The sequence below is a fragment of the Pelobates fuscus genome, chromosome 3 (assembly GCF_036172605.1).
Source record: "Pelobates fuscus isolate aPelFus1 chromosome 3, aPelFus1.pri, whole genome shotgun sequence".
Lineage (NCBI taxonomy): Eukaryota > Metazoa > Chordata > Amphibia > Anura > Pelobatidae > Pelobates > Pelobates fuscus.
In genome coordinates, this window is record NC_086319.1 from 244,823,811 (window position 1) to 244,847,902 (window position 24,092).

General features: G+C 37.7%; 1 protein-coding gene across 1 annotated transcript in view; it reads left to right on the forward strand.

The window, feature by feature from the left end:
* The window catches only part of MKLN1 (muskelin 1), a 72,374-nt gene that overhangs the window by 21,515 nt on the left and 26,767 nt on the right, over nt 1-24,092 (forward strand). Inside the window, exons 2-9 of the mRNA XM_063448296.1 lie at nt 1,725-1,794; nt 1,950-2,092; nt 3,485-3,573; nt 8,305-8,414; nt 10,123-10,315; nt 12,880-12,957; nt 15,905-15,970; nt 21,300-21,412. Of these exons, the coding sequence (XP_063304366.1) occupies nt 1,725-1,794; nt 1,950-2,092; nt 3,485-3,573; nt 8,305-8,414; nt 10,123-10,315; nt 12,880-12,957; nt 15,905-15,970; nt 21,300-21,412 (862 nt within the window). The remainder of the gene's footprint in view (nt 1-1,724; nt 1,795-1,949; nt 2,093-3,484; nt 3,574-8,304; nt 8,415-10,122; nt 10,316-12,879; nt 12,958-15,904; nt 15,971-21,299; nt 21,413-24,092) is intronic.

Below are 24,092 nucleotides of genomic sequence, written 5' to 3' on the forward strand. Positions count from 1 at the left end.
ATTTCGCATCCAGCGTCGCAGGCTGGAGGAGCTGCTGGGAGGAGAGTAAACGCTTGCTGCCCCCCCCTCCCACAGCTAAGCCAATGCCACTGGACCACCAGGGATTAACAAGAGCTCCCTCGGCGCTGGTGACCTCTCTTCTCTCGCTGACGTCAGCTCCCGAGTGGAGCACAATGCGCATGCGCAGCAAGAGCCGCGCGCGCATTCAAACAGTCCATAGGATAGCATTTCTCAATGTTTTCCTATGGACGTTCTGCACGCTGGATGCATATTTCGCATCCAGCGTCGCAGAAACGCTTCTAGCAGCTGTCAGGAAGACAGCCACTAGAGGTTGGATTAACCCTGCTATGTAAACATAGCCGTTTCTCTGAAATTGCTATGTTTACATCGGAAGGGTTAAAACCTGGGGGACCTGGCACCCAGACCATTTCATTGAGCTGAAGTGGTCTGGGTGACTATAGTGTCCCTTTAATTCAGCCAAGATTTCCAAATAGACTGCATTGTGACCACAAGGTACTTGTTTTTTTAAATGAGAACAGTTTCCACTAAAGACCTTTTTTGTAACAATTACTTGTTGGTTTTCAGGCACCAGTGATTATTTGAAATATTAAGTTATCACATTCCATCCTAAATGATTTAACACATTTCTTAAAGGGTTTCTTCAGGCACCATGACCACTTCAGTAATTTAAAGTTGTCGTGGTGTCTGGAGTCTGTATGTTGAGTGTTTCACTACGAAACGTTCATACAGAGTGTAATGATGTCACATTATTTTGGCATCATTTGCTTGCCTGGAAATGCCGCCTATACTCTCCTTTCTGTCTCTTAAATGAGGGTTGTTGATTTCAGCCTCGGAGGATCGGGCTGCAGGGAGAACTTCGGTGCTGTAACACATTTAAGTTTTGTGCTTTTTTTAAATATTTTTTTTTTTTGTGTGTGTGATGGATCACCACAGGAAGGGTTAATCTAAAAGTGTTTTATGAAAACACTTTTATTTATTTATTTATTTATTTTTGTTTAAGGCAAATTTACTGTGTGAGGGTTTTAATGGTGACACTCTTAGAAATCAATAAACTTTGTGCTGCTGCATGCTTTATTTTTGTGAGTTTGTACTTCATTTCATTTTTCCACAGCAACACAATTTAACTTTTTCCTTTTTTATAATCTTTTTATACAAATTAAGCTTGCTGTTGGATAACCAAGCAACAAAAATGACCAAAGAATATTGAAATATCATATAGTATCATCGTTGTACATCAACACAGATTTGTTGGATTCATTTTTGCCAATCTTGCATGCAGGATGGATAGGTGGCCTCGGTGTCTCACTGGAACTATAGTGTCCCTTTAAGTTTTGTCTAAAATGCAAAGATCTTGCTAGAAATAGTAGCACAATTTTAAAACATTTAAATATTAAATCCACTGGTAATGGAGTCCAAACCTGTATACCAAATGCTTTAGTGTCCCTGCCTCTAGTTAAATAGGTCTCCCTATGTGTTAAAAAAACAATAAAGCAGTTTTAAGTTGCAAGGTTAAAACTAAAGGGCTACTGAGCCCAGGTCACTTCACTGAGATGAATTGGCCTGGGGGACTTTAGGGGTCCTTTAATTCTTCACAAAGTAATGCAAAAAATTAGCAAGCTTAATTTGCCCATTTCCATTTTTTCTCTGCTGGTAAATTTGGCCTGTATGGTAATTTTAGTTTTTTTTTTCCTCTCTGTTTTAAGGAACATTTTAGTGGATAAACCCAATGATCAATCTTCGAGATGGTCTTCAGAAAGCAATTATCCCCCTCAGGTAAGTGGATTTTTTTTTTAACTGCAGACATGATTAGTGATTACCTACTAGATTTACTAAACCCTACATACCTAGAACAAAGTTGTGTCTTGGTCAAGTGCTGCTTTTGGTCAAGTAATATGTAATACATTGATTTGCTTGGTCTTCTCTCACAGTACCTAATTTTAAAGTTGGAAAGGCAAGCCATCGTTCAAAGCATTACATTTGGAAAATATGAGAAGACGCATGTCTGCAACTTGAAGAAGTTCAAAGTGTTTGGTGGAATGAATGAAGAAAACATGACAGAACTTTTATCTAGGTAACTAGGCTGGAGGTTTCCACAATATTTCTTAAATATATGTTTAAATATAATATTGTTAAGTTATAGTAATTGGATTTTCTCTACTGCAGTGTCTGTAAATATAAATTTACGGGTTAATTATCGAAAGAGAAAATTGTCAAACTGAATTTCACACGTTAGGCCAAAATAGCCAAACTGGAAACACTTTTTTTTCTACACTTTCAGTTTGACTAGTTTTTTGCTCAAGACACAAGATTTTGTGTCTAATTCCTAAACATGTGCATGTTATTGAAAGCCTATGATTTTCATATGAAGATTGCTTAGATACATTATGTAGCTGCATGGTAAGGCCAAGTTAAAGGATCACTATAGGGTCAGAAACACAATCCTATATTCCTGACCCTATAGTGTTAAAACCACCATCTGGGCCCCTCATGCCTCCATAAATATAGCAAAATCTTACTGTATTCAAGCCTGAAGCTGTAGATCTGCATGCTGTTTGCCTCAGAAAAACAAGCTGTCTGATGACATCATCATACGTGGTGGCCTGATCCAATCACAATGTTTCCCCATAGGATTGGCTGAGACTGACAAGGAGGGAGATCAGAGGCAGAGCCAGCCCAATTCAAGCACAGCCCTGTCCAATCAGCATCTCCTCATAGAGATTAATTGAATCAATGAATCTCTTTGAGGAAAGTTCAGTGTCTACATGCAGAGGGAGGAGACACTGAATGTTTGGATGCATTTTAGGCAGCCATTACCCAGGAAGGATCTCTAACAGCCATCTGAGGAGTGGCCAGTGAAGTTATCACTAGGCTGTAATGTAAACACTGCATTATCTCTGAAAAGACAGTGTTTACAGCAAAAAGCCTGAAGGTAATGATTCTACTCACCAGAAGAAATTCAATAAGCTGTAGTTGTTCTGGTGACTATAGTGTCCCTTTAAACTGCATGAATCAGATTAATTTTCCATTATTATATGTACACAGCATCTGGTGTCAGCATACTTTGCATGTTGATGCTGGATATAACATATATTCATTAATTGAATCTATTTAAGTCAATAATTGACAGCCACAAATTGGAGTGGAAAGTGTAAAATGCAAACTTTGCCATTTCTCAGAAATAAAATTTTTCCATTTGCAAGTCCTCAAAGGCAGCATCTGTGCCCCAAAATTACTTCATTAAGAAAGTGATTTTGGTGCGTAAACTGTTCCTTTAAGCAATCATCTCTTTAAAAAAGCCATTAGAATATGTTCTACATTTCATTTTGTGTAAACTCTTAATCAATGCATTGTGAACTTGAGATAATGAGGAAAACACTGGGATGTTTCTGTTGTTCTTGTCTTTAGATAAAAGGTGCAGTTTTCGTTGTGTAGATGAAGAATATTATTTTCTGTGTCTTTACAGTGGTTTAAAGAATGATTACAACAAAGAAACATTCACCTTGAAGCATAAAATTGACGAGCAGATGTTTCCATGTCGATTTATTAAAATAGGTATGTTTACCTTTTTGCTGCCTGTCTCTATTTTAAAATGTAGTCCACAACTGTAGTGTAAAATGTTAGACTTCAATATCACTTTTGTGTACTTTGCTAGATACTTCATTTTGAAATTTGTCCAGCAATTAGATTTGAGGTAAGATGTTTTTGTTTCACATGCCAGTTCTTGAACAAGTAATGGGGAATGCACACACTAAAAGAGAGTAATACTATCTGGGTGCTCCAAGAGGGGAAGGCAAACCCCAAGGACACACTGAAAAATTGCAAAAAAGTCCAGGCACTCCCAGAGGCTTCCTCAAAGAGGAAGACTTTAGTCAGAAACCGTGCATCACAATGTTTTGGCTCTCAAATAAGCATTTGTCAAATGCCAGTTCTGTCTTCCTGTCTGACTAGTTTTATTTGTGAGTACTTCACTGATTTACATTCACCTCCACAGTTCTATATATGACCTTCTGTCCAATAGCCCAGGCAATTCTTCACAGACTGTTACACATACCTAACTACTTCTGACTTCCTGCATTACAAATTTGTGAGACATCCTGGCACTCCAGTCCATTCACTGGAAAGAAACGTACCTCATGACCACTGTCTTTAACAACCCCAAGGTCATATTTAGTACATTTAGTGCACTATTTTAGCTTATTACAATATATAGGTTGAGGTAGAGGCAAAAAAGGCCTACAAAGAAAATCCAACAGTGTATATACAACCAGAAAACAAACAAGAGTCCTGCCCATCCAGTATAGGTGTACACACCCAGGTGCTTTAATGTTTGCTGCTTTATCTTTGTACTCAAATAAATGGGGGTAGCACCTGGGTTTGCACACCTATACTGGATGCGCAGGACTCTTGTTTGGTTTTTGGTTAGCTTATTACAAGTTCTTCACTTATTCTCCATTGTCTCACCTCCATCCGGTAACTTGTTCTTCCATGCACCCTGCCATAGTGTTTTCTAGAAATCATTATTGGTTATGTCCTCTTTCTACTCAAATCCATGCAATCTACAGATTATGCCACTTTTGTGTTCAAGGAACACTATAGTGTCAGGAACACGAACATGTATTCCTGATGCTGTAGTGCCTGTTGTTTAGCTGACCGGCCACACTCCGATCTCGCTGAAAAGGTGCTTTTACTGACCTTTTTCCCCATGCTGCACTGGTTTCATCACAGCTGGTTCAGCCTCCATGACTGACTTCATCAATTTTGATGATCTCTACCAATTCTTTGCTTTCCCATAGGAAAGCAGTTGGAACTTATTGCTCATGAGCAGCAAAATGCTGTGCCACGCCAATGAGCATATCCTCATAAAGATGCAATGAATCAATTCATCTCTATGGGGAGCATTCTTTGCCTGTTTGCAGAGCATGGAGATGGTGAACGACTGTGCAGCACTGACAGAGACAGCACCTTGAGTGGCTTTATGAAAGACTGCCACTAGAGGTGTTACTAGGCACTTCTTTACATGTAAACACTACCTTTTTTTCTGAAAAGTCTACCAGGGACATGCTTTAGACACCAAAACCACTACATTAAGCTGATGTTCTGGTGACTATAGTGTGACTTTAAAATATACAGTTTGCACTTGGCATATTCTAATACAAAATACAGCTAAAACCTCTTTTAACCACAGTAACCCATCTATCCTTAGTGTCCATGTTACACGTTAACAATAATTTTTGAATGCTGCTGCCAGGCTCATTTTAATTTTGCCTTCCTTAAGTTTTTTTTATTTATTTTTATTTTTTCTTACATTGATTTTCTCCTCTTACAGAGCACTCTACAACCTCAAATCTCATATTCTCTAAACAAGTACTAACCACCATCTTGTCTTCTACTCTTCCCATTTGCCTGAATTTGTCATCTATGCAATATTTATTTTATCTATTGAAAAGTCTTGCAGATCAATTTAAATAGGATAAGCAACTACGAAACAGAAAAATTGTTAAAAATTGTTTAAAAGAAAAACTTGAGTATTGCTAATCGGAGTTGGTACAAGGGTGTGAGTGGAAGGAAGACTGTTCTCATTTAGTACAATAAACTAATGCTAATAAAACTTAACTTTTAATAGATTATAAAATGTTTATAAATCAACAAACCCCAAAAAACATTAAAAATGAAAAATATATATACGATGAAAAATTGACTTTCTATTAAATAGATATTAATAGGTTATGATAGGGAGTTTGCTAAACCTATAGAGAATAGTCATATCTTAAGTACTATCTACTCTAATCTTGTGGAAGTTGGATATCCCCTAGATTTGAAATGTCTTAAAGGGACACTGTAGGCACCCAGACCATTTCAGATCATTGAAGTGGTCTAGGTGCAATGTCCCACTTTCTTTAACCCCTTAAGGACACATGACAAAAATATTCCATCATGATTCCCTTTTATTCCAGAAGTTGTGTCCTTAAGGGGTTAAACCTACAGTGGTAATTATTGCAGTTTCTGATAAACTGCAATAATTGCTTCTGAGGATTAACGCCTCACCTAGTTGTTGTATACCAGACAGCCACTAAAGAGACTTCCGGAATTGAAAGAGACCTTTAGTCCGTTATCTAACTAAAGTGTCAGATGTCAGATTTTCCCCATATGAAAGCACTGAATAATGCTTTCTTATGGGGAAATCCTAATGCGCGGCCATTGCCGGACATGCGCATTAGGTCTCCCTTGTCAGCTGACCTATGCGGGGGAGGAGCATGGGTGGAGCCTGCCCAGCGCAGAGGGACATCGGCGCTGGATTCAGGTAAGTGACTTAAGGCGGCTTTGTTTTCCTGGCACTATAGAATTTTAAATCCATACAGGCCAATAGTAAAATAGGTTAAAAAATAAATAAAAAAAGCCTTGTTGGATAATCAAATATAGATCATTGCTCAGACAATGAGCTCACTCAGCTAATGGGTCAAATGCCAGCAACAGTTCACTAGAAATCATAACACCAAGCTTAAATATATTGAAATATTAACACTTGAAGGTGAATCTTCACTAAATGCAGATTTAAATCTATAGAATACGTACCATGATGCAGAAGTAGTGAGAGCTAATATTGTTGCTGTGTTGGTAAAGGGAATCTTGTTGGCAATGAGGTATGAGTAACCGTGTATCCCACAACTAATCTTGGGTGTGAGATGTGACTATTCCCCATAGGTTTAGTTTTCCCCCTGATAGCATTCTGGCCACTATTTAGTTGATAGTCAATTTTGTTGTGATTTTTTTGTTATATATTTCCAATTATTTTAAAATAAATTTGTGTTGATGTATATACATTTTATCTATTAAAAGCTGAATTTTATTAGCGCTAGCTTGTTGTACTAAATAGGTACAGTCTTCCACTCACTTGGTGTTGTTATTGTTTATGCACAAGTGGTTACCCACCACGCAGGAGTATTAGTGTGATAAAATTACAATTGTGTGTGTATATACCCATTGTACAGCGCTACGGAATTTGCTGGCGCTAAATTAATAATAATAATAATATATACCGTAGATCTAAATGATATTAATAGTCCAGGAAAGCATTTTTTCTTCATATGTAAATTTAGACGGAGGAATACTTGCAGACTCCAGCTAACTAAATGCCGGTAGTTAGTCTCTTTGGTGTGCGTTTATGTTTTAGATCTGTAACTTTCTTGTCTTATTAAATATGTATTTGTTCACGCAGTGCCCTTCTGTAGTAATGCATACAGAGAAATCACAGAATAATACAATTCATTCCTAACTAAAATCAAAGATCGCTTGTGTTGATGAAAACAAGTTTATTGGTTTCAAGTAATGAACTTTGTTAACTTTATTTAATGGTTATTGTAGCATAAAAAAGTTTGTCCTCTCTTTGTTATTAACTATTCATATAATTTTTTGACATCTGTAGTTTTTCAGCAGCATTTCCCTCTTGTCAGTGACAGCCTGTCTATGGAATCTGCAGTGGTTTAAACCACTCCAGCGCCCCCTTTGATTAATTTGTCCAACACTCACACCAAGATGACAAGATGCAAATTATAGCATCCTCCCAGTTGGGGATACAAAATGAAGTCCCATCCATCCACACAGTTGTGCAAGGAACAAATAAAGCTGTCTGCCAAAGGATAATGCAGTAGTGACCCAGGAAGCATCTCTAATGGCTGTCTGAGGAGTGTAAACAATGCAGTTTCTCCTTATTTACTGACCGGTTTCTGTTCTTGCGACACGGTCGTAAAATTAATTAGTCGGTAAGGGAGGCGCATGCGCACTAGTGGAGGTCTATGTTTGGGGAAATTTTACTGAACGTAGACATATGCACCAGAGCAGGGAATCCCTCTAATCTATGTTTGGGATAAATTCCCCGAACAAATACCAGCACTCTAACGTGGGGAAGCCCGTGAATCCCCACGCTAGAGAGCTGGTCGTAATTGAGAGCCTTTTGTAAAACTGGTAGGTCGCAAAGTGAGGACCATCTGTATTTACATTAAAAAGCCTGCAGGGATATACTCACCAGAACTACTACATTATGCTGTAGTTGTTCTGGTGACTAGTGTCCCTTTAAGTCCTGCAGAATGTAGAGCTGTTCAGCCAAATGTTGGGTAAATGGTAAAAGAAAGTGTTTTTTCCTCTGTGTGTCATATATTTGTCTAGGCATTTAGAAAATCTTTAATTTACTTTTTGCTTTACTTCCACGGCAGATTAAAGTTTCAATGCTTGCACTCACTCTCTCTCTCTCTCTCTCTCTCTCTCTCTCTCTCTCTATTATTCTAGTTCCTCTCTTGTCCTGGGGACCAAGCTTTAACTTTAGCATTTGGTACGTTGAAATCAATGGTATTGATGAACCAGATGTGGTACAGCCGTGTCTCCATTGGTACAGCAAGGTAGGACTGTTTTTAACTGTTCTTCTGCTTGTTATTGCACTGAACTGTTTCACAAATCAAGAGTTTAAATGTGCTGTTACAGATGATGGCATACATTTGTATTCACTAAATAGTGTTGTGACTGACTGAAAACTGAATTTGCTTTAAAGGGTTACTCCAGCCACCATAACCACTTCTTCTTTAAGAAGTAGTCATTGTGGTAGCAGTCTGTATGTGCAGAGTTTCTGCTTGAAACCCTGCAATGCAGATATATATTTGCAGTGTGCTGGGGGCTAGTTATGAGAAGCTTCTTTGAGAAGCATTTGATTGTACTCTCTCTGAGAGGCTATGATGATGGAACGTAAAAGGCAACGTAAGGCACTTTGCTCGGGACTTGATTACAGGTACATTTTTGCAAGATTGACTTCAGAATCTTTATGAAATACTCATTTACTGTATTGGAATTTCACTGAAATTGGCTTTACGTATAGACATCTGTGACATCTGCTCCTGGCGCTGATGCAGACTAATGGGGGAAGATGGCAGCCCCTGCATAGGTCAGGTTGAGGTAAGTAAAACTTGCCTTTGCCTGCCGCTGCTGGCTTTTCAATGTAAATACTGCCTTTTCAGCTTAAAGGCAGTGTTTATATTGCTGCCTAGTAATACTTCTAGACGCCATCACTCAGCCAGTAGAGGTGCTGCAACACTATGCATTCAGACTCTGAACATTCCTTATAGAGATGCATTGATTCAGTGCATATCTATGAGGAGATACTGATTGGCGCAGTGTTTTGCCATGCATGTGCAGTAGCTTCCCAATGCTTTCCTCTGGGAATGCATTGCATTGGCTGAAATCATAAAGATTGATTAGCGGGAGGCGGGGCCAGTTGTACGAAGACCGGAGTGGAAGAAAAGGTAAGTAAAGTCACATTTTCAATGCAATCTGAGGAGGGCTGGTCATCTAAACATTTTAACACTATAGTGTTAAGAATACATGTTGGTATTCCTGACACTATAGTGTGCTTCAAATGTGTCTTTTTAGTAGCTTCCAATTACTGCACATAATTATGGAGTTTTCCTAAAAGTGAAATACTGATTGGAAGGATCTGTATGTTATTGTTCCCCATATTGTGAAGACTCTTTCATTCCCATTTATTCAACTTAATTTGCATTGACAAATTTCCACTATGAAAACCTTACACGTATATTTTGTGTTTTCACTTACAGGAAACATAGACAGATTTGCTGTAAGATCTAGAACTTGCTGTGCCTTGGTGCAAAAACTCCATCCTAAACTATAATCTTCCCCGATAGTGTATTCACAATACTTTCATTTTTTTTTCTCTCCAATCAATGGTCCTTTATTTGTGCAGTTTTTATTTTTACAATGAAAAAGTTGATGTTGCAGTCTGGACTTTATTTCAGTATAAACTGCAGTCAACTTTTTGTTTGTTAAAAAAAAAAACTGTGTACTTATATATATTTATATTATCTGGATATGTCTTTATTCTTGATCTTATTTTTATTGACCATTTAGCTATACGCCTTGTGCTACAGTTTTAGATTTGGACTTATGTGCTACAGTTTTAGATTTGGACTTTTTGAGCTTCTAGAAAATATCCTAATTTCTTTTTTTAAAACTGCCACTTTTTTGTTTCAACACATTTGACATTTTATGGTTGTTACTGTTTATCAAATTTTACTCATTCTTAACCTTGTGTTCCAGTAGTACCGTGAACAGGAAGCTATTCGCCTTTGCCTAAAACATTTCCGACAGCACAACTACACAGAAGCATTTGAATCCTTACAGAAGAAAACCAAAATTGCCTTGGAGCACCCAATGTTAACAGAGCTGCATGACAAGCTCGTACTGAAAGGGGACTTTGATGGTAGTGAGGAGTTGATTGAAAAGGCAGTGAATGGTAGGACCGATCTTATTAAAAATATTTCATTGGTCTGTTCATTGAGCTGTAAATTTGTGCTGCATCAAATGTTTTGTGACTGAGTTGAGTAAAAAAAAGAAATGTAAAAACATCTTTGAATGGAAACTGTACAAAAATAGTCTAGTTAGAATTATTTTATTTCTACCTTTTTATAAATAGTTACATTATTTTGATTGAGGATTAATGCAATATGATTCCCTGAAGCAATCTTCTTGCTTTCTTTGTAGAGTTTGGAACCAGTATCATGAAGTGTTCTAAAATGAAAAAGAATCCTTACTGAGTGAACGAACTGTATTTGTCCAAACATTTAGAGTCTGATAGTTAAGCAAGCCATGTTTGCTTAAAGGAAAACAAAGTTGTTTTCTTGGCCCTAAAGCTCTCTGTGGTGCAAAATCTGTTAAAAATCCCTTCTGTGACTTAACCCCTTAAGGACACATGACATGTGTGACATGTTATGATTCCATTTTATTCCAGAAGTTTGGTCCTTAAGGGGTTAAAGGATCACTATAAGGTCAGGAACACAAACATGACCCTATCATGTTAAAACCACCATCTAGCCCCCCTGGGCCCTCATGCCTCCATAAATATAGCAAAATCTTACTGTATTCAAGCCTGAAGCTGTAGCTCTGCATGCTGTTTGCCACAGAAAAACAAGCTGATCAGAAGTGGTGGCCTCATCCAATCACAATGTTTCACAATGTTCCTCTGAAAAGACAGTGTTTACAGCAAAAGGCCTGAAGGTAATGATTCTACTCACGAGAACAAATTCAATAAGCTGTAGTTGTTCTGGTGACTATAGTGTCCCTTTAACTAATTCCAGCGCCGATGTCTCTTGACACTGGTTCAGGCTCTGCCTCTGCTCCTAATGCGCGTGGATAATGCTTTCCTATGAAGTTTTTACATGACTCTGGTCTAAGTGCTTATAGTGTACCTTTAACTCTTTCTCCCTGATGTCTGTGCAACTCTGGCATGCCACTAAAGCAGTTCTACCTCTTCTGACTTCAGATTAATTTAATTATTTCAAATGTTTATGTAAAACTAGTATTGCGCAATGCCCATTAGGAATTCGTGGGAACACTGTCAATATAGCCCTGATATTTTAGGTAGTAGTGTTAGAAAAATAGAATATATATTGTTCCTGTTCTAAATGCTACAGAGTTTGATTCACTTTCCATTAAAACAAAATATCTTAAATGAATAACCTATATATTTAATGTAGAAACCTTTATAATGTATTGTGGTTCTTGGCAGAAAAGCGGAATATTAAATGAGCATGTTTTAGAAAATGAACATCCCTATGATGATTAATATTCATTTTACAAATCTGTTCAAGAACAATGCTTCCAATATCTTTCTATGGTGATGATTGAGGTGTTTAAATGGATACTTTACTACAGCTTACTTGTAATTGTTTAGCATTGAAGTAAAAAGTAGATGGGGGGGGAAAAAAAACTGATTTAAAAAGATATACTTTTAGATAGTATGTTTTATCTGAATTGTGCCACATATTTGTGTCTTGTATCAGAAGTATAATCCTATTTCAGTCCTGTTTGGGAAAGTTTAACATTTTGTTATATTAAACGGATACTATAAGCATCAAAGCAACTTTAGTTTAATAAAGCAGTTTGTGTGTATAAATCATGCCCCTGAAGTCTCACTTCATGGCAGAGCATTGAACAGCGAGACAGCAGGTGCATGATCTATACAACTGCTTCCCTTTAAAGGGACTCTATAGGCACCCAGACTACTTCAGCTAATTGAAGTGGTCTGGTTACAGTGTCCTTATTGCCTTTAGTGCTGCAATGTTAAACATTACAGTTCCAAAGAAACTGCAATATTTACAATGCAGCAGGAAGTCTGCCTCCAGTGGCTGTCCCCCAGACAGCAACTGGAGGAACTTCCTACATCCAAATGGACCTTTGGACCATTATCTGATGCTGGACGTCCTCAAGCTCTGTATGAGGACATCAAGCGTGAGATTTTTTTTCTCCATAGGAAAGCATTTATTTTGTGCTTTTCTACTGGGAGGTCTAATGCGTGCTTTGCATTTGCCACGCGTGCACACTAGCGCCCGCTCGTCGCGAGACGTCTGAGGTGGAACCATGGGACGTCGGCGGTGGGGTAAGGTAAATAGTTTACCTTACACCCACCCTTTATTTGCCACTGCTTGGGGTGCGAGGGGGGAGGAGGGAGGGTGGGGGGGGGGGGGGGAGGGCAGAAGGAGCTCTGTATTTCTGGCACTGAGATCGAAGAGTGGCAAGCCAGTTGTATAAAAACATGTGTTTTGTAATAAAAATATTTATTTTCATGTAATTTTTTTTTTTACTTGTTAAAAATAATGTGCAGTGTCTTTCACCAGATATTTTTTTTGCTCAGTATAAATCAATCCTTGTATTTGTGGGATCTATACATTCCCCCCCCCCCCCCCCCCCCTCCCCTTTTTTTTGCAATATGTATTTTACTGTATATTGTGCACATCTATATACTGGTAGCATTTGATAACAATGTTTTTTTGTCTTTTTCTCTCTTATGTACCCATTCAGATGGTCTCTTCAGCCAGTACATCAGTCAGCAGGAATATAAACCACAGTGGAACCAGATAATCCCCAAATGCACTAAAGGTAACAAATAATTGCTGATGTACTTGTTCTTAAAAAAAAAAAAAAAAAACAACAAAAAACAAAACACTATTCCATTTTCTTTTTCTAAAAGGGACTGTATAGTAAACAAAACAGCTTTAGCCTAAAGGGACACTCCAGGCACCCAGACCACTTCTGCCTATTGGATTGGTCTGGGTGCCAACTCCCACTACCCTTAACCCTGCAAGTGTAATTTTTGCAGTTTTTATAAATTGCAAGAATTACCTTGCAGGGTTAAGTCCTCCTCTAAAGGGACGTCCGTGTTCTTAGAACATGAAAAGTGTTTTAAGCGACGCTGGACGTCCACACTATGTGAGGACCCCAGCGTCACCAAAATCCCCATAGGTAAGCATTGCTCATTGCGCATTCGGTCTCCCACGCCGGCTGATGTTGGGGGGGGTGCTGGACTCTGGTAAGTCACTGAAGGGGGTTTAACCCCTTCAGCAACTTGGGATGGGGGGGGGGGAGAGGAAAGAGAGGTAGGGAGGAGGACACCACCGAGTACTAATGTTTTCCTGGCACTGGAGAGTCCCTTTAATGAAGCTGTTTTGGTGTAGAGATCATGCCTCTGCAATCTCATTGCTCTGTTCTCTGCCATTTAGGAGTTAAATCACTTTGTTTATGCACCCTAATCACACATCCCTGCATGTTACTTACACTTCCTGTAATGAGTCAACTGTTTACACTTCCATTATTGTAAATTATGTTTAATTTAAAATGTCTTATTCCCTGCACTGCTAATAACGTGCTAGACCCTGCAGGAGCCTACTTCGTGTTATTAAAGTTCAATTTAGAGAGCAGGAGATAAAAAACTTTTAAAGTAAGTTGCATCTGATTGAAAGTGAAAACGTTTTTTTTTTTTTTTCCATTCAGGCTGTCTGTCACAGCCAGGGGAGGTGTGGCTAGGACTGAATGGACAAACAAAAGTGATCAACTTCTAGATAGCACAGATTTGAGCAGTGAGACTTCAGAGGCATAATCTACACTGAACAAAATTATAAACGCAACACTTGTTTTTGCCCCTATTTTTAATGAGCTGAACTTAAAGATGTAAGACTTATTCTATGTACACAAAAAGCCTATTTCTCTGAAATATTGTTAACAAATCTTTCTAAATCTATGTTGGTGAACACTTGCCGAGATAATCCATCCACCTCACAGGTGTGGCATATCAAGATGCTAATTAGGCAGAAAGATTATTGTAGACGTGTGCCTTAGGCTAGCCACAATAAAAGGCTACTCTAAAATGTATTGAGGGGTTCAGGGGGGTCCGAAAACAAGTCAGTATCTGGTGTGAGGGGATGAGTGGCACAACAATGATCCTCAGGGTCTCGTCATGGTATCTCTGTGCATTTAAAATGCCATCAATAAAATGCACTTGTGTTCGTTGCCCATAACATACGCCTGCCCATACCATGCCACCATGGTTTATAAACTGGTTTATCTGTGAAGAGAACACTTCTCCAAAGTGCCAGACGCCATCGAATGTGAGCATTTGCCTACTCAAGTCTGATGTACGACGATGAACTGCAGTCAGGTTGAGATCCCGATCAGGATGACTAGTATGCAGATAAGCTTTCCTGAGACGGTTTCTGACCGTTTGTGCAGAAATGTTTGGTTATGCAAATAGATTGTTGCAGCAGTTGTCTGGGTGACTCGTCTTAGATGATCTTGGAGGTGAAGATGCTGGATGTGGAGGTCCTGGGCTGATGTGGTTACATGGGGTCTGCAGTTGTGAGGCCGGTTGGATGTACTGCCAAATTCTCTGAAACGCCTTTGGAAACGGCTATTGGTAGAGAAATGAACATTCAATTCACGGGCAACAGCTCTGGTGGATATTCCTGCAGTCAACATGCCAACTGCACGCTCCCTCAAACCTGCAAAATCTGTGGCATTGTGCAGAGTGATAAAACTGCACATTTTAGAGTGGCCTTTTATTGTGGACAGCCTAAGGCACACCTGTGCACTAATCATGCTGTCTAATCAGCATCTTGATATGCCACATCTGTGAGGTTGGATGAACTATCTCGGCAAAGGAGAAGTGCTTACTAACACAGATGTAGACAGATTTGTGAACACCATTTGAGAGAAATAGGCCTTTTGTGTACATAGAAAAAGTCTGAGATCTTTAAAGTTCAGCTCATGAAAAATGGGGACAAAAACAAGTGTTGCGTTTATAATTTTGTTCAGTGCATATACCTTCGTGCAAGGCTTTAACGCTTGTTGACAGCATAAACCGTCATGCAGTATAGGTACGAGCAGCGGTTAAATCTCTCCTGGTACCAAGGAACTCCAGGTATCTTTCGATGCCTGAGGGTCTCCTCTCTGTTGGGTCCACAGTGGGTGGGACTAGGGGGTAGGATCAAAGGGTTGGGTCTAGGGGATAAGATCAGAGGGTAGAAATAGGGACAATATTAAGGGCTGGGTTGGGAGAAAAAGTACACATAGTCGGTATCATTGTACTCAAGAATGATACCAAAATGTGTGGGTGGTGGAAAAAAACAACTAATTTGACCAAGATTTGTGATAAAAATGGGTAAATGAAAAGTGTCAAAATGCTATTGATTACATGGCATGGGGAATGTACTTTCTGCAAATATATAAAACTTTGTATCGATTTTGGATTCTGTGACTACTATTAAAGTTGTAATCTCAGCTTGCCAACTTGCAGTATTTGTATTCATAACTAATTGAAATCCTAGACATATTGGACATTTTAACAATCAGAGCTAATTGGTCAATCTATTTTGAGTTTTTCTTTATATATTGTATATGTATGTGCAGTTAAGCAGAAAGGTGGAAGTTGTCGTTGAATGAACACATGACAGAAGTGCCAAAAAAACTTGGTTACAAACACGCTGCATCTCAAAAAAGCCTTGGTATTTAAGGGGTTAAGTTGATCTACTTACTTTTTTGTATCCTCTTTTAGGTGATGGAGAAGATAGTAGGCCAGGAATGAGAGGTGGACATCAGATGGTCATTGATGTGCAATCTGGTAGATATCTGTTGTTTTACTACCTCTAACATGTCAAAGCTTTTCAGCTGAATTCATTTGAAGACTGTTATTATCAGTTTGTGTTGAATTAAGCTCTTGATTTAATGCTTTCCCAATGATTCAATATTGTTGAAAAAACTAATCATAAATCTACAAAAATTCCCATAGACTTTAAAGTGACTGTCACTTTTCAATATTTCATAAAGATCCTGACTGTGAAATTTTAGTGAAATTCCAACTCAATTGAAAGATACCATAAGGCAAGGTAGAGACTGTCTTGTGGTGAATGTGAGGTAGGCAAAAGTTGATGAATCGTTGCAGATGTGCATGTTATAACCAGGATGCTTACACCCAATGTTTTTTTCAGCACCTGGCTGGGTGGTCATAGATTTGGAGGGCACACACCCAGAAATTATTCTAAATACAGACTCCTATTGTGCCAAGACCCGCAAACATGACATCTTTGGTGATGGCCAGGGGTGCAGGGATCTTGCGTGGTCCTCTAAAGACTGCATTTGTGAGAATACATCACTGATGTGGCTCCTGTGAAGGGGATGCTCAGAGAAAAGATGGAAACGGCTGTGAATGGTAACTTCAGATAAGTCTGCATTCCAAATCTGTTACTACACAGCCAGGTCCTGGAAGCAGCATTTGGTGTAAGCATGTGCTGTATTCAGTGTACATTTATCCAGCATTGAATTGCATTTAACAGCATACTATTATAGGTAGTTACCATCTAATACAAATCTATTTACGTTACCAATTACAGAATGCAAATCTGTACACTTTTTGTTTTCGGTTATGCTCATGCTTAGTTGCTTTCTATTCACTTTTTATTTGGAAAACACTGAATAAAGTGTGTAAATGACTTATTTTCTTTAAAATATATCTGATTTTGGGTCCTCTATTTTGCTAGACAGTATACTGTATTAAATTATCTATACATTTACATTAATGTCAAACAAACAAAGCATTTGGCACCATGGCTGCTGGTGTTTTGGCAACTGTTCCATCGGATGTGCATTCTGTGCCAGATTTTGCTTTGCTCTGCTCCAGTGTGAATGAAGCTGTTGTAGTGACCAGAGTTTCTGAGCTGTGAGAATTTGTGTGCACAAAGGCTATCTTATTCGTTAGAAAACTAGGGGTTATGAGTTCTACTGAAAGGCTACTGTTGATAAACCAATAACTCTATTATTGCAACAGTCTTAAGCTCTTTTGTTCTTTCTATGTTTACATGATTACTGCTTTTTGTTTTTCTTCATTTTTGTATATGCCTAAAAAGATGGAGAGGACCGTTTATCAGTTATGTTTTAGAACAATTGTTTATTATTTGTAATAGTTGCATGAAGAAAGAGTATGGCGTTGTGTTCTTACATTTAGTTTTCCACTTTCTAAACATTGCCAGAATTTGTAAAGCCAACCTTTGTAGTCTACTAGTCTTTGTAGTCAAGTGAAATGCTACTGCGTATACTAGAGACTCAGTATAACAGTTTTGTGTACAACTTGCTGAAGTGCTTTCTGTTTATGGAATGTCACATTTTATAAAAGTACCTATTTCAAAGTGAAATCAACCCTCCTATATTTCAGTTGGAGGGGAGGGCTTACAAAAGCTGTGACAGAAGATCTGCAGCTTTTTCAGGCTTGGATTTATTTTTATTATTTTTCAGATATATTTTTTTAATTATGACTCAACAGCATTATGGGAGCGGTAGTCCAAAACATCTGGAGTGTGAAAGGTTGCTTACACCTGCTTTGGAAAATTATGCTTCCATGCTTACAGAGTTACTTTAATACACTGGTTTCCATGTTTTTTTTTTGTTAAGCATCGCTAACATTTTAAATAAAATACATTTAAACAGGTCAGATTATTAGTATTTTTTTTTTTTTTTAGCCAGTGTATTCCAAGCATCTTGATAAATTAGTATACTTGAGGGTGTGCTTTGAAAACCTTGGTGGTTTATCTGCTGTTGTACACTTTTATATGTAGTCAAGCATATCCAACTAATAATTACAGCAACTGCAATCACTAAATAAATGTTGTTGATAAAAGAACTGCAGTAATTGCATATTAATCAGTCTGCATATTCCTTACCACAATACGTTGCTCAGGTATGCAATTCTGTCTTATTTTAGAATTTTGTTCATACAGCCATCATTTGAAGCAGACACTGGAGGCCAGTAAGGTTAATAGGGAAGAGTTGGTAGTTTTATATTAATTGGTTTAAAAGGAACTTGAAAAAGATTAGGGCAGATAAGGTCAGGAATTTTGTTGAGCAGTTAGATGTCTCAATAGGTGTAGGTTGTGATGAGTAAGGTGGGATGAGTTACTGTTGCAACGTGGCAGGCATATAAATACATGAATGTCAGAAGATGGAGCTTATTGTACCACATTCACCCTATCCAGTGAATGTAGACTAGAGCAGGGGTCAGCAACCTATGGGCACGTGTTCCATGCATGGCATTCGAGGTGGAACCTCAGATATCTGCTAGTTCAAACGGAGCAGTGATTGCAGGTGGTAAGGGGCAATCCTAAATTTACACATTGCAGCACTTAGAGGAAGTGATCCCAAAAATCTTCCAGCACTTGTGAATAGGCATACATGCTGGAGTAGAGCAGCCCGCAGCAGCTATCACACTTCCTGCCCTTCACCTGTACTTGGCCAGCATGGTACCTACTGGACCTTAGGAAAGCCACCCACACTGCTAGGTATACATAAAGTTGCAGAATAAGCCTCTCCCTTATACAATTAATACAATCAATCAACACACGGTACTCACAAACACAACACCACTGACAAGGATTTGGGAATTGTCATATGCAATATCAATTGGCAGTTGCTAAGGCCAGTAACGTATTGTCATGTATGAATAGGAGCATTCATTCTCTGGATGAAAATATAATTTAATCTTTATAAATCACTCCTAAGACCAAACATTGAATATGCTGTGCAATTTTAGGCACCTGTTCTAAAGTAGGATATTATGGCACTATAAAAAGTGCAGAGGCGGGCTAAAAAATTGATAAACGGTATGGAGCATTTTAGTTATGAAGAAAGGTTAACAAATGTAAATCTCTTTAGTTTAGAAAAATGTTGCCTCAAAGAGGATATGAGGGCCAATACAAACCATTTAACAAATAAACAGTGGATACACTCGTGCAGGAGCTGGTCAAAAAGCTGCCACTCAAAAGGTTCACTCTCTCTAAAAACCTTATAAATACAATAAACCATCACCCTTGAGTGTCCAAGTAAAAACACTTGTGAAACCACACATTAGAGGGCACTAGATAACCAGAAATAGGAGCTCATATTTACCCATCTTAAATTAATGGATGTGAGATGGGGCTTAAGCCCATAAAAAGAAAGGCAGAGAAGGAAAGAAATATAAATTACAAACAAATAATTATACAATAATATGCAAATATAATAATAAAATAATAAATTATTATATACATACATACATACAGCAAAGATGAGTCCCCAGCAAGCACTAATGGTATAAAGTGGTGGAAAACAAAACCTCTTCGGTTGCGACTCCTGGGGGGTAATTAATACCTATAAAGTGCTAAAAATAGATTAAAAGGATGCTTACTTGTGAGGCTCGTAAGAAGTATAACTGAATCTGCATAAAATGCAAAAGTGGAACAATTTAAAATAAATGGCTTGGAAATCATCAAGGATGAAAATACATTTTATACCTTCGGGTAAAGATAAAAAATCATATAGGTAAAAAATTAATATGGATAAATATTTTTTATGGATAAAACTTCATGTAAATAGTAATTCCATTAGTAAAATGTGGGAATAGATAAAACAATCCAATATAAAAGGAAAGAGAAACATACTATTAAAGGCATAGTGAAAACAATATTTAAAAAAATATATATTTATAAAAATGTCAAAAAAATCACAATCTGTATTAAGACCATATGGAATTGAGGTTTTAAGTTTGTAGATCCATTTGGTTTATTTTCTCGCCAAGACCCTCCATGCATCACCTCCTCTCCGATGTGATACTATTCTATCGATTTCTATACAAACATAATTTTTAAAATGAAAACAGGGACATTTATAACCATGTCTAGGCACACTGTGTTTTTCACTTTTTGTTTTTAATACTATTAAAATGTTCTAACAGTCTTTCGTGTAATTTCCAAATAGTGTGACCTACATATTGAAGCCTGCATTTACACTGTAGCAAATATATTACATTTTTGCTTTGGCAGTTAATAAAATGTCTTATTTCAAAAGACTCCTCTGTGCTAAAACTTTTAAAATTGGTCGTCTTTCTTGCCTGAAATTGGCAAGTACTGCAGTTACCACAGCTGTAAAATCCCTCTGGGTTTTGTGGTAGAAAACTATATCTTTTTTTTTTTTTTTCCTTATTGTTTTTAGAGAGTACACTTGGAGCTAAAATCATCTTGAGGTTCTGTTTTCTTTTATATAACCTTGGGTCTATCTGGTATAATATTTTGAAGGTATCTATCTTGCATTAAAATCGGCCAGTGTTTCTTGATGGCTTATTCAATTTCAGTTGCTTTACTGTTTAGTTAAAAAGGTCATGTTAAAATCATCACTTGTAGCTGTTTTTTTTTTTTTTTTTTTTTTTTAGGACTTTCTTTTAAAATTTCATTCCTATTCAAGCACTTGATTTCCATTTGGGATTTTTGCAACTTTTTATCTTTACCCTAAGACATTAAATGTACTTTCATCCTTGATGATTTCCAAGCCATTGCTTTTAAATCGGCCCACTTTTGCATTTTATGCAGATTCAATTATACTTAATATTTTTTTTTATTTAGTAGAATGTGAGGTGTACCATAAATAAATTTTTACATAAACTGTAATTTAAAGGGAAAAAATCTTTTACATTTCATAGAATTGACAATTAACCCTTTTTGTATTTACTGTTTTCTTACATATCCCTAATATGTGGTATACTAAGGTCATGTATACACATGGCATCCTCTGTTTTGTTTTCCACCACTTTATACCATTAGTGCTTGCTGTGGACTCATCTTTGCTGTGTGTGTGTATATATATATATATATACATTTTTTTTTTATTGTACCAGATATGCTCACCAGTACAGCAGAAAAAAAACAAAACTATTGGTATAATTTAAAATAGAAAAAGAACACAATATGGCAAATGCAAAAAAAAAAAAAACATACATCATAGCTATAGCAAGCTGCACAGCACAAGAGCAGAAACAGACCCCCAGACGTTTCAGTAATTATTGCAGTTTTACTTCCTAACCAAAATTCTATTGAACAGTTCTTTGTGTAGTCATACATTGTTTTCCTTTTATCCCTTTAATTGTCTGTTAGAGACGGTGTATTTATTTGGTGGTTGGGATGGAACTCAGGATCTGGCTGACTTCTGGGCATACAGTGTCCGTGACAATCAGTGGGTCTGCATATCTAGAGATACAGAGAAAGAGGTAAGTTTTCGATTGATTCTTTTACTAGAGACGCACAAAGGTAGAAGGTGGCAGCGAACTCTGGGAATCATAACCACTTCATTTAAATCATGTGGTTTTGGTGCTCAGAATGGTCATTTAATGCCCACAGATTCAGAAAACATATATTTGTTCAGGAAGTTTGAAAAAATTATTTTGAGAAACTGACTTGCACTTGGTATTTACCTGTGAGTAGCTGAAGCAATCGAGCATTAGTTTGGCAGAACTCTCCTTAGTTGGAATTAACTGAAGTATGTTAACTGTGACATAGACTTAAAAACCTATTGCAAAAAACAAAGAAAAAAGTTACTTGTGCACTCTCCCTAATCCCCATGCATATTTACATAACTGGAGGTGTTTTAAGTATCACTCCAATGGCCATTCAAGTGTAAGCTCACCTGCCACATCAAGTGAAAACTTCTTAGGGGAGTCCTATGCTAACAATTCACCTTGGTAAAATCTCTAATGAAACAGAGGTATGTTTTTTGTTTTTTTTTAAATCCTCATCACACTTATTAACCCTTAATAGGGGACACATGGGGTGAGCTGCAGAACTGTAAAATTACTGTTTAATGCCTCACCTCACACTCTCAGAACGAGCAATACAGGAGCTCTGCATTTAACAGCCTGCACGAACCCCCACAACTCCCAGGTACTGACTGAAGCTTGGAAGATACTTCACCTCATTTATTCTTGCATTGCTACCATATTATCATGTGTTACTGTAGAATTGTTTCCAATTATATCTGTATTTTGCCACTGTAACTTTCTGTGCATGTAGTTTTTATTATTGTCATTTGATGTTTCTGACCAATATTTCATGTACACAGTAGTATTTTGGGTGATAGAATTTGATTGCTAAACTTTTTTTTAATTGTATACAACACATGGCTTCTCTACCCTCTCCTCCCCCCTCTTTCGCCCCCTTTTTCCTATGCTCCTATATCTTCATATAACTGTTCCATTTCCATCTCTGTTCTTCAGGCCACACCTTACACTCCCAGAACCAACAATACAGGAGCTCTGCATTTTTCCTCAGCACTACCCTCCTGCCCACCCAGGTTCCCCCTAAATAAATAGCATGCTCCTCCAGCTGTTTGAGATTCTTACTCTATTACCTCTTCATTCCCTCTTCATTCCCTTTACATTTTACCAATAGCTGCAATTCTCTGTGGTTCTGTGAGCCATCACTCCCAAATTTCCCCTGCTACCTCTTGTCTCAAATCCCCACTGTATCCTTTAGATTGTAAGCTCACGGGCAATCTAACTAAGCACTATGTATAACTGTATAAAAGAGCGTCAATGGCTAGATATTAGTTTATGGGCAGGGCCCTCTCTACCTTTTGTATTTGTCTTTGTATATTGCACGTCCTCCACTAATTGTACAGCGCTGTGGAATCTGTTGGCGCTTTATAAATACCAGTAATAAATAAAATACAAAAGCAAATGGGAGTTTGAGTGCAGGGCTTAACTGTGTATGTTTGAATACCTATTGGTCAACAGTTCCACCTAGCAATATGCGGTGTATATATATATATATATATATATATATATATATATATATATATATATATATATATATATATATATCTCTCAAAAGACCCTTTAGGGGTCGAAACGTTGATTGAGGATTTGACCACAAATGTAAGACACAACCAAGAATAAAAAATACCTTTTTGATGAAGTCCTGTGAGTGCACCTTTCTTCTATTTCATATTCATATTGACGCTGAGGTTGCACCCAGGCAGAATTACAACAGATATTTACTACTGAGGGGTGGGTGCCAAGAACATCTTTATATATATATATATATATATATAATCTACTGACATACAGTTGTGCTCAAAAGTTTTCATACCCTTGGAGAATTGGTAATATATGTACCATTTGTAAAAAAAAAAAAAAAAGCACACGTGACCAGGCAAAACAGATTTCTTTTATTTCTTATGGTATTCATTTTCATAATGGCAGAATGGCACAATAATAAAACAAAACTTGGTAACAAAGAAAAAATGAAATCACCACTCTTCAAAAGTATGCATAACCTTGGTTCTTAATACTTTATTGCCCTCTATAGCATCAGTGACAGCGTGCAGCCTTTTGTAATAATTGTCTGAGGCCCCTAATTCTTGCAGGTGGTATAGCTTTCCATTCATCTTGGCAAAATTCCTCCGGGCAGTCTTTGGTCGTTTTGCATGAACCACGCCTTTGAGATCTCCTCAGAGTGGCTTAATGATATTAAGGTCAGCAGACTGTGAAAGCCACTCTAGAACCTTCACCCTTTTCTGCTGTAACCACTGGGTCAACTAGCCTTCTGCTTAGGGTCATTGTCATGCTGGAAAGTCCAAGAGCATCCCATGCGCCACATTTGTGCAGAAGAATGCAAATAGTCTGCTAGTATTTTCTGAGAACATGCTGCATTCATCTTGCCATCAATTTTCACAAGATACCCCGTGCCTTTAGAGCTCAGACCCCCCCCTCTATTTTTGTCTCGTCACTCCAAATAATGGTGTGCCAGAAGCTGTGAGGCATGTCAATGTGTTGTCGGGCATATTGTAACTGGCTTCTTTTTGGCATTGGTGCAGTAACGGCTTCTTTCGGTCAACTCGACCATACAGCTCATTTTTGTTCATATATTGTCATATTGTGCTCCTTAAAAAAC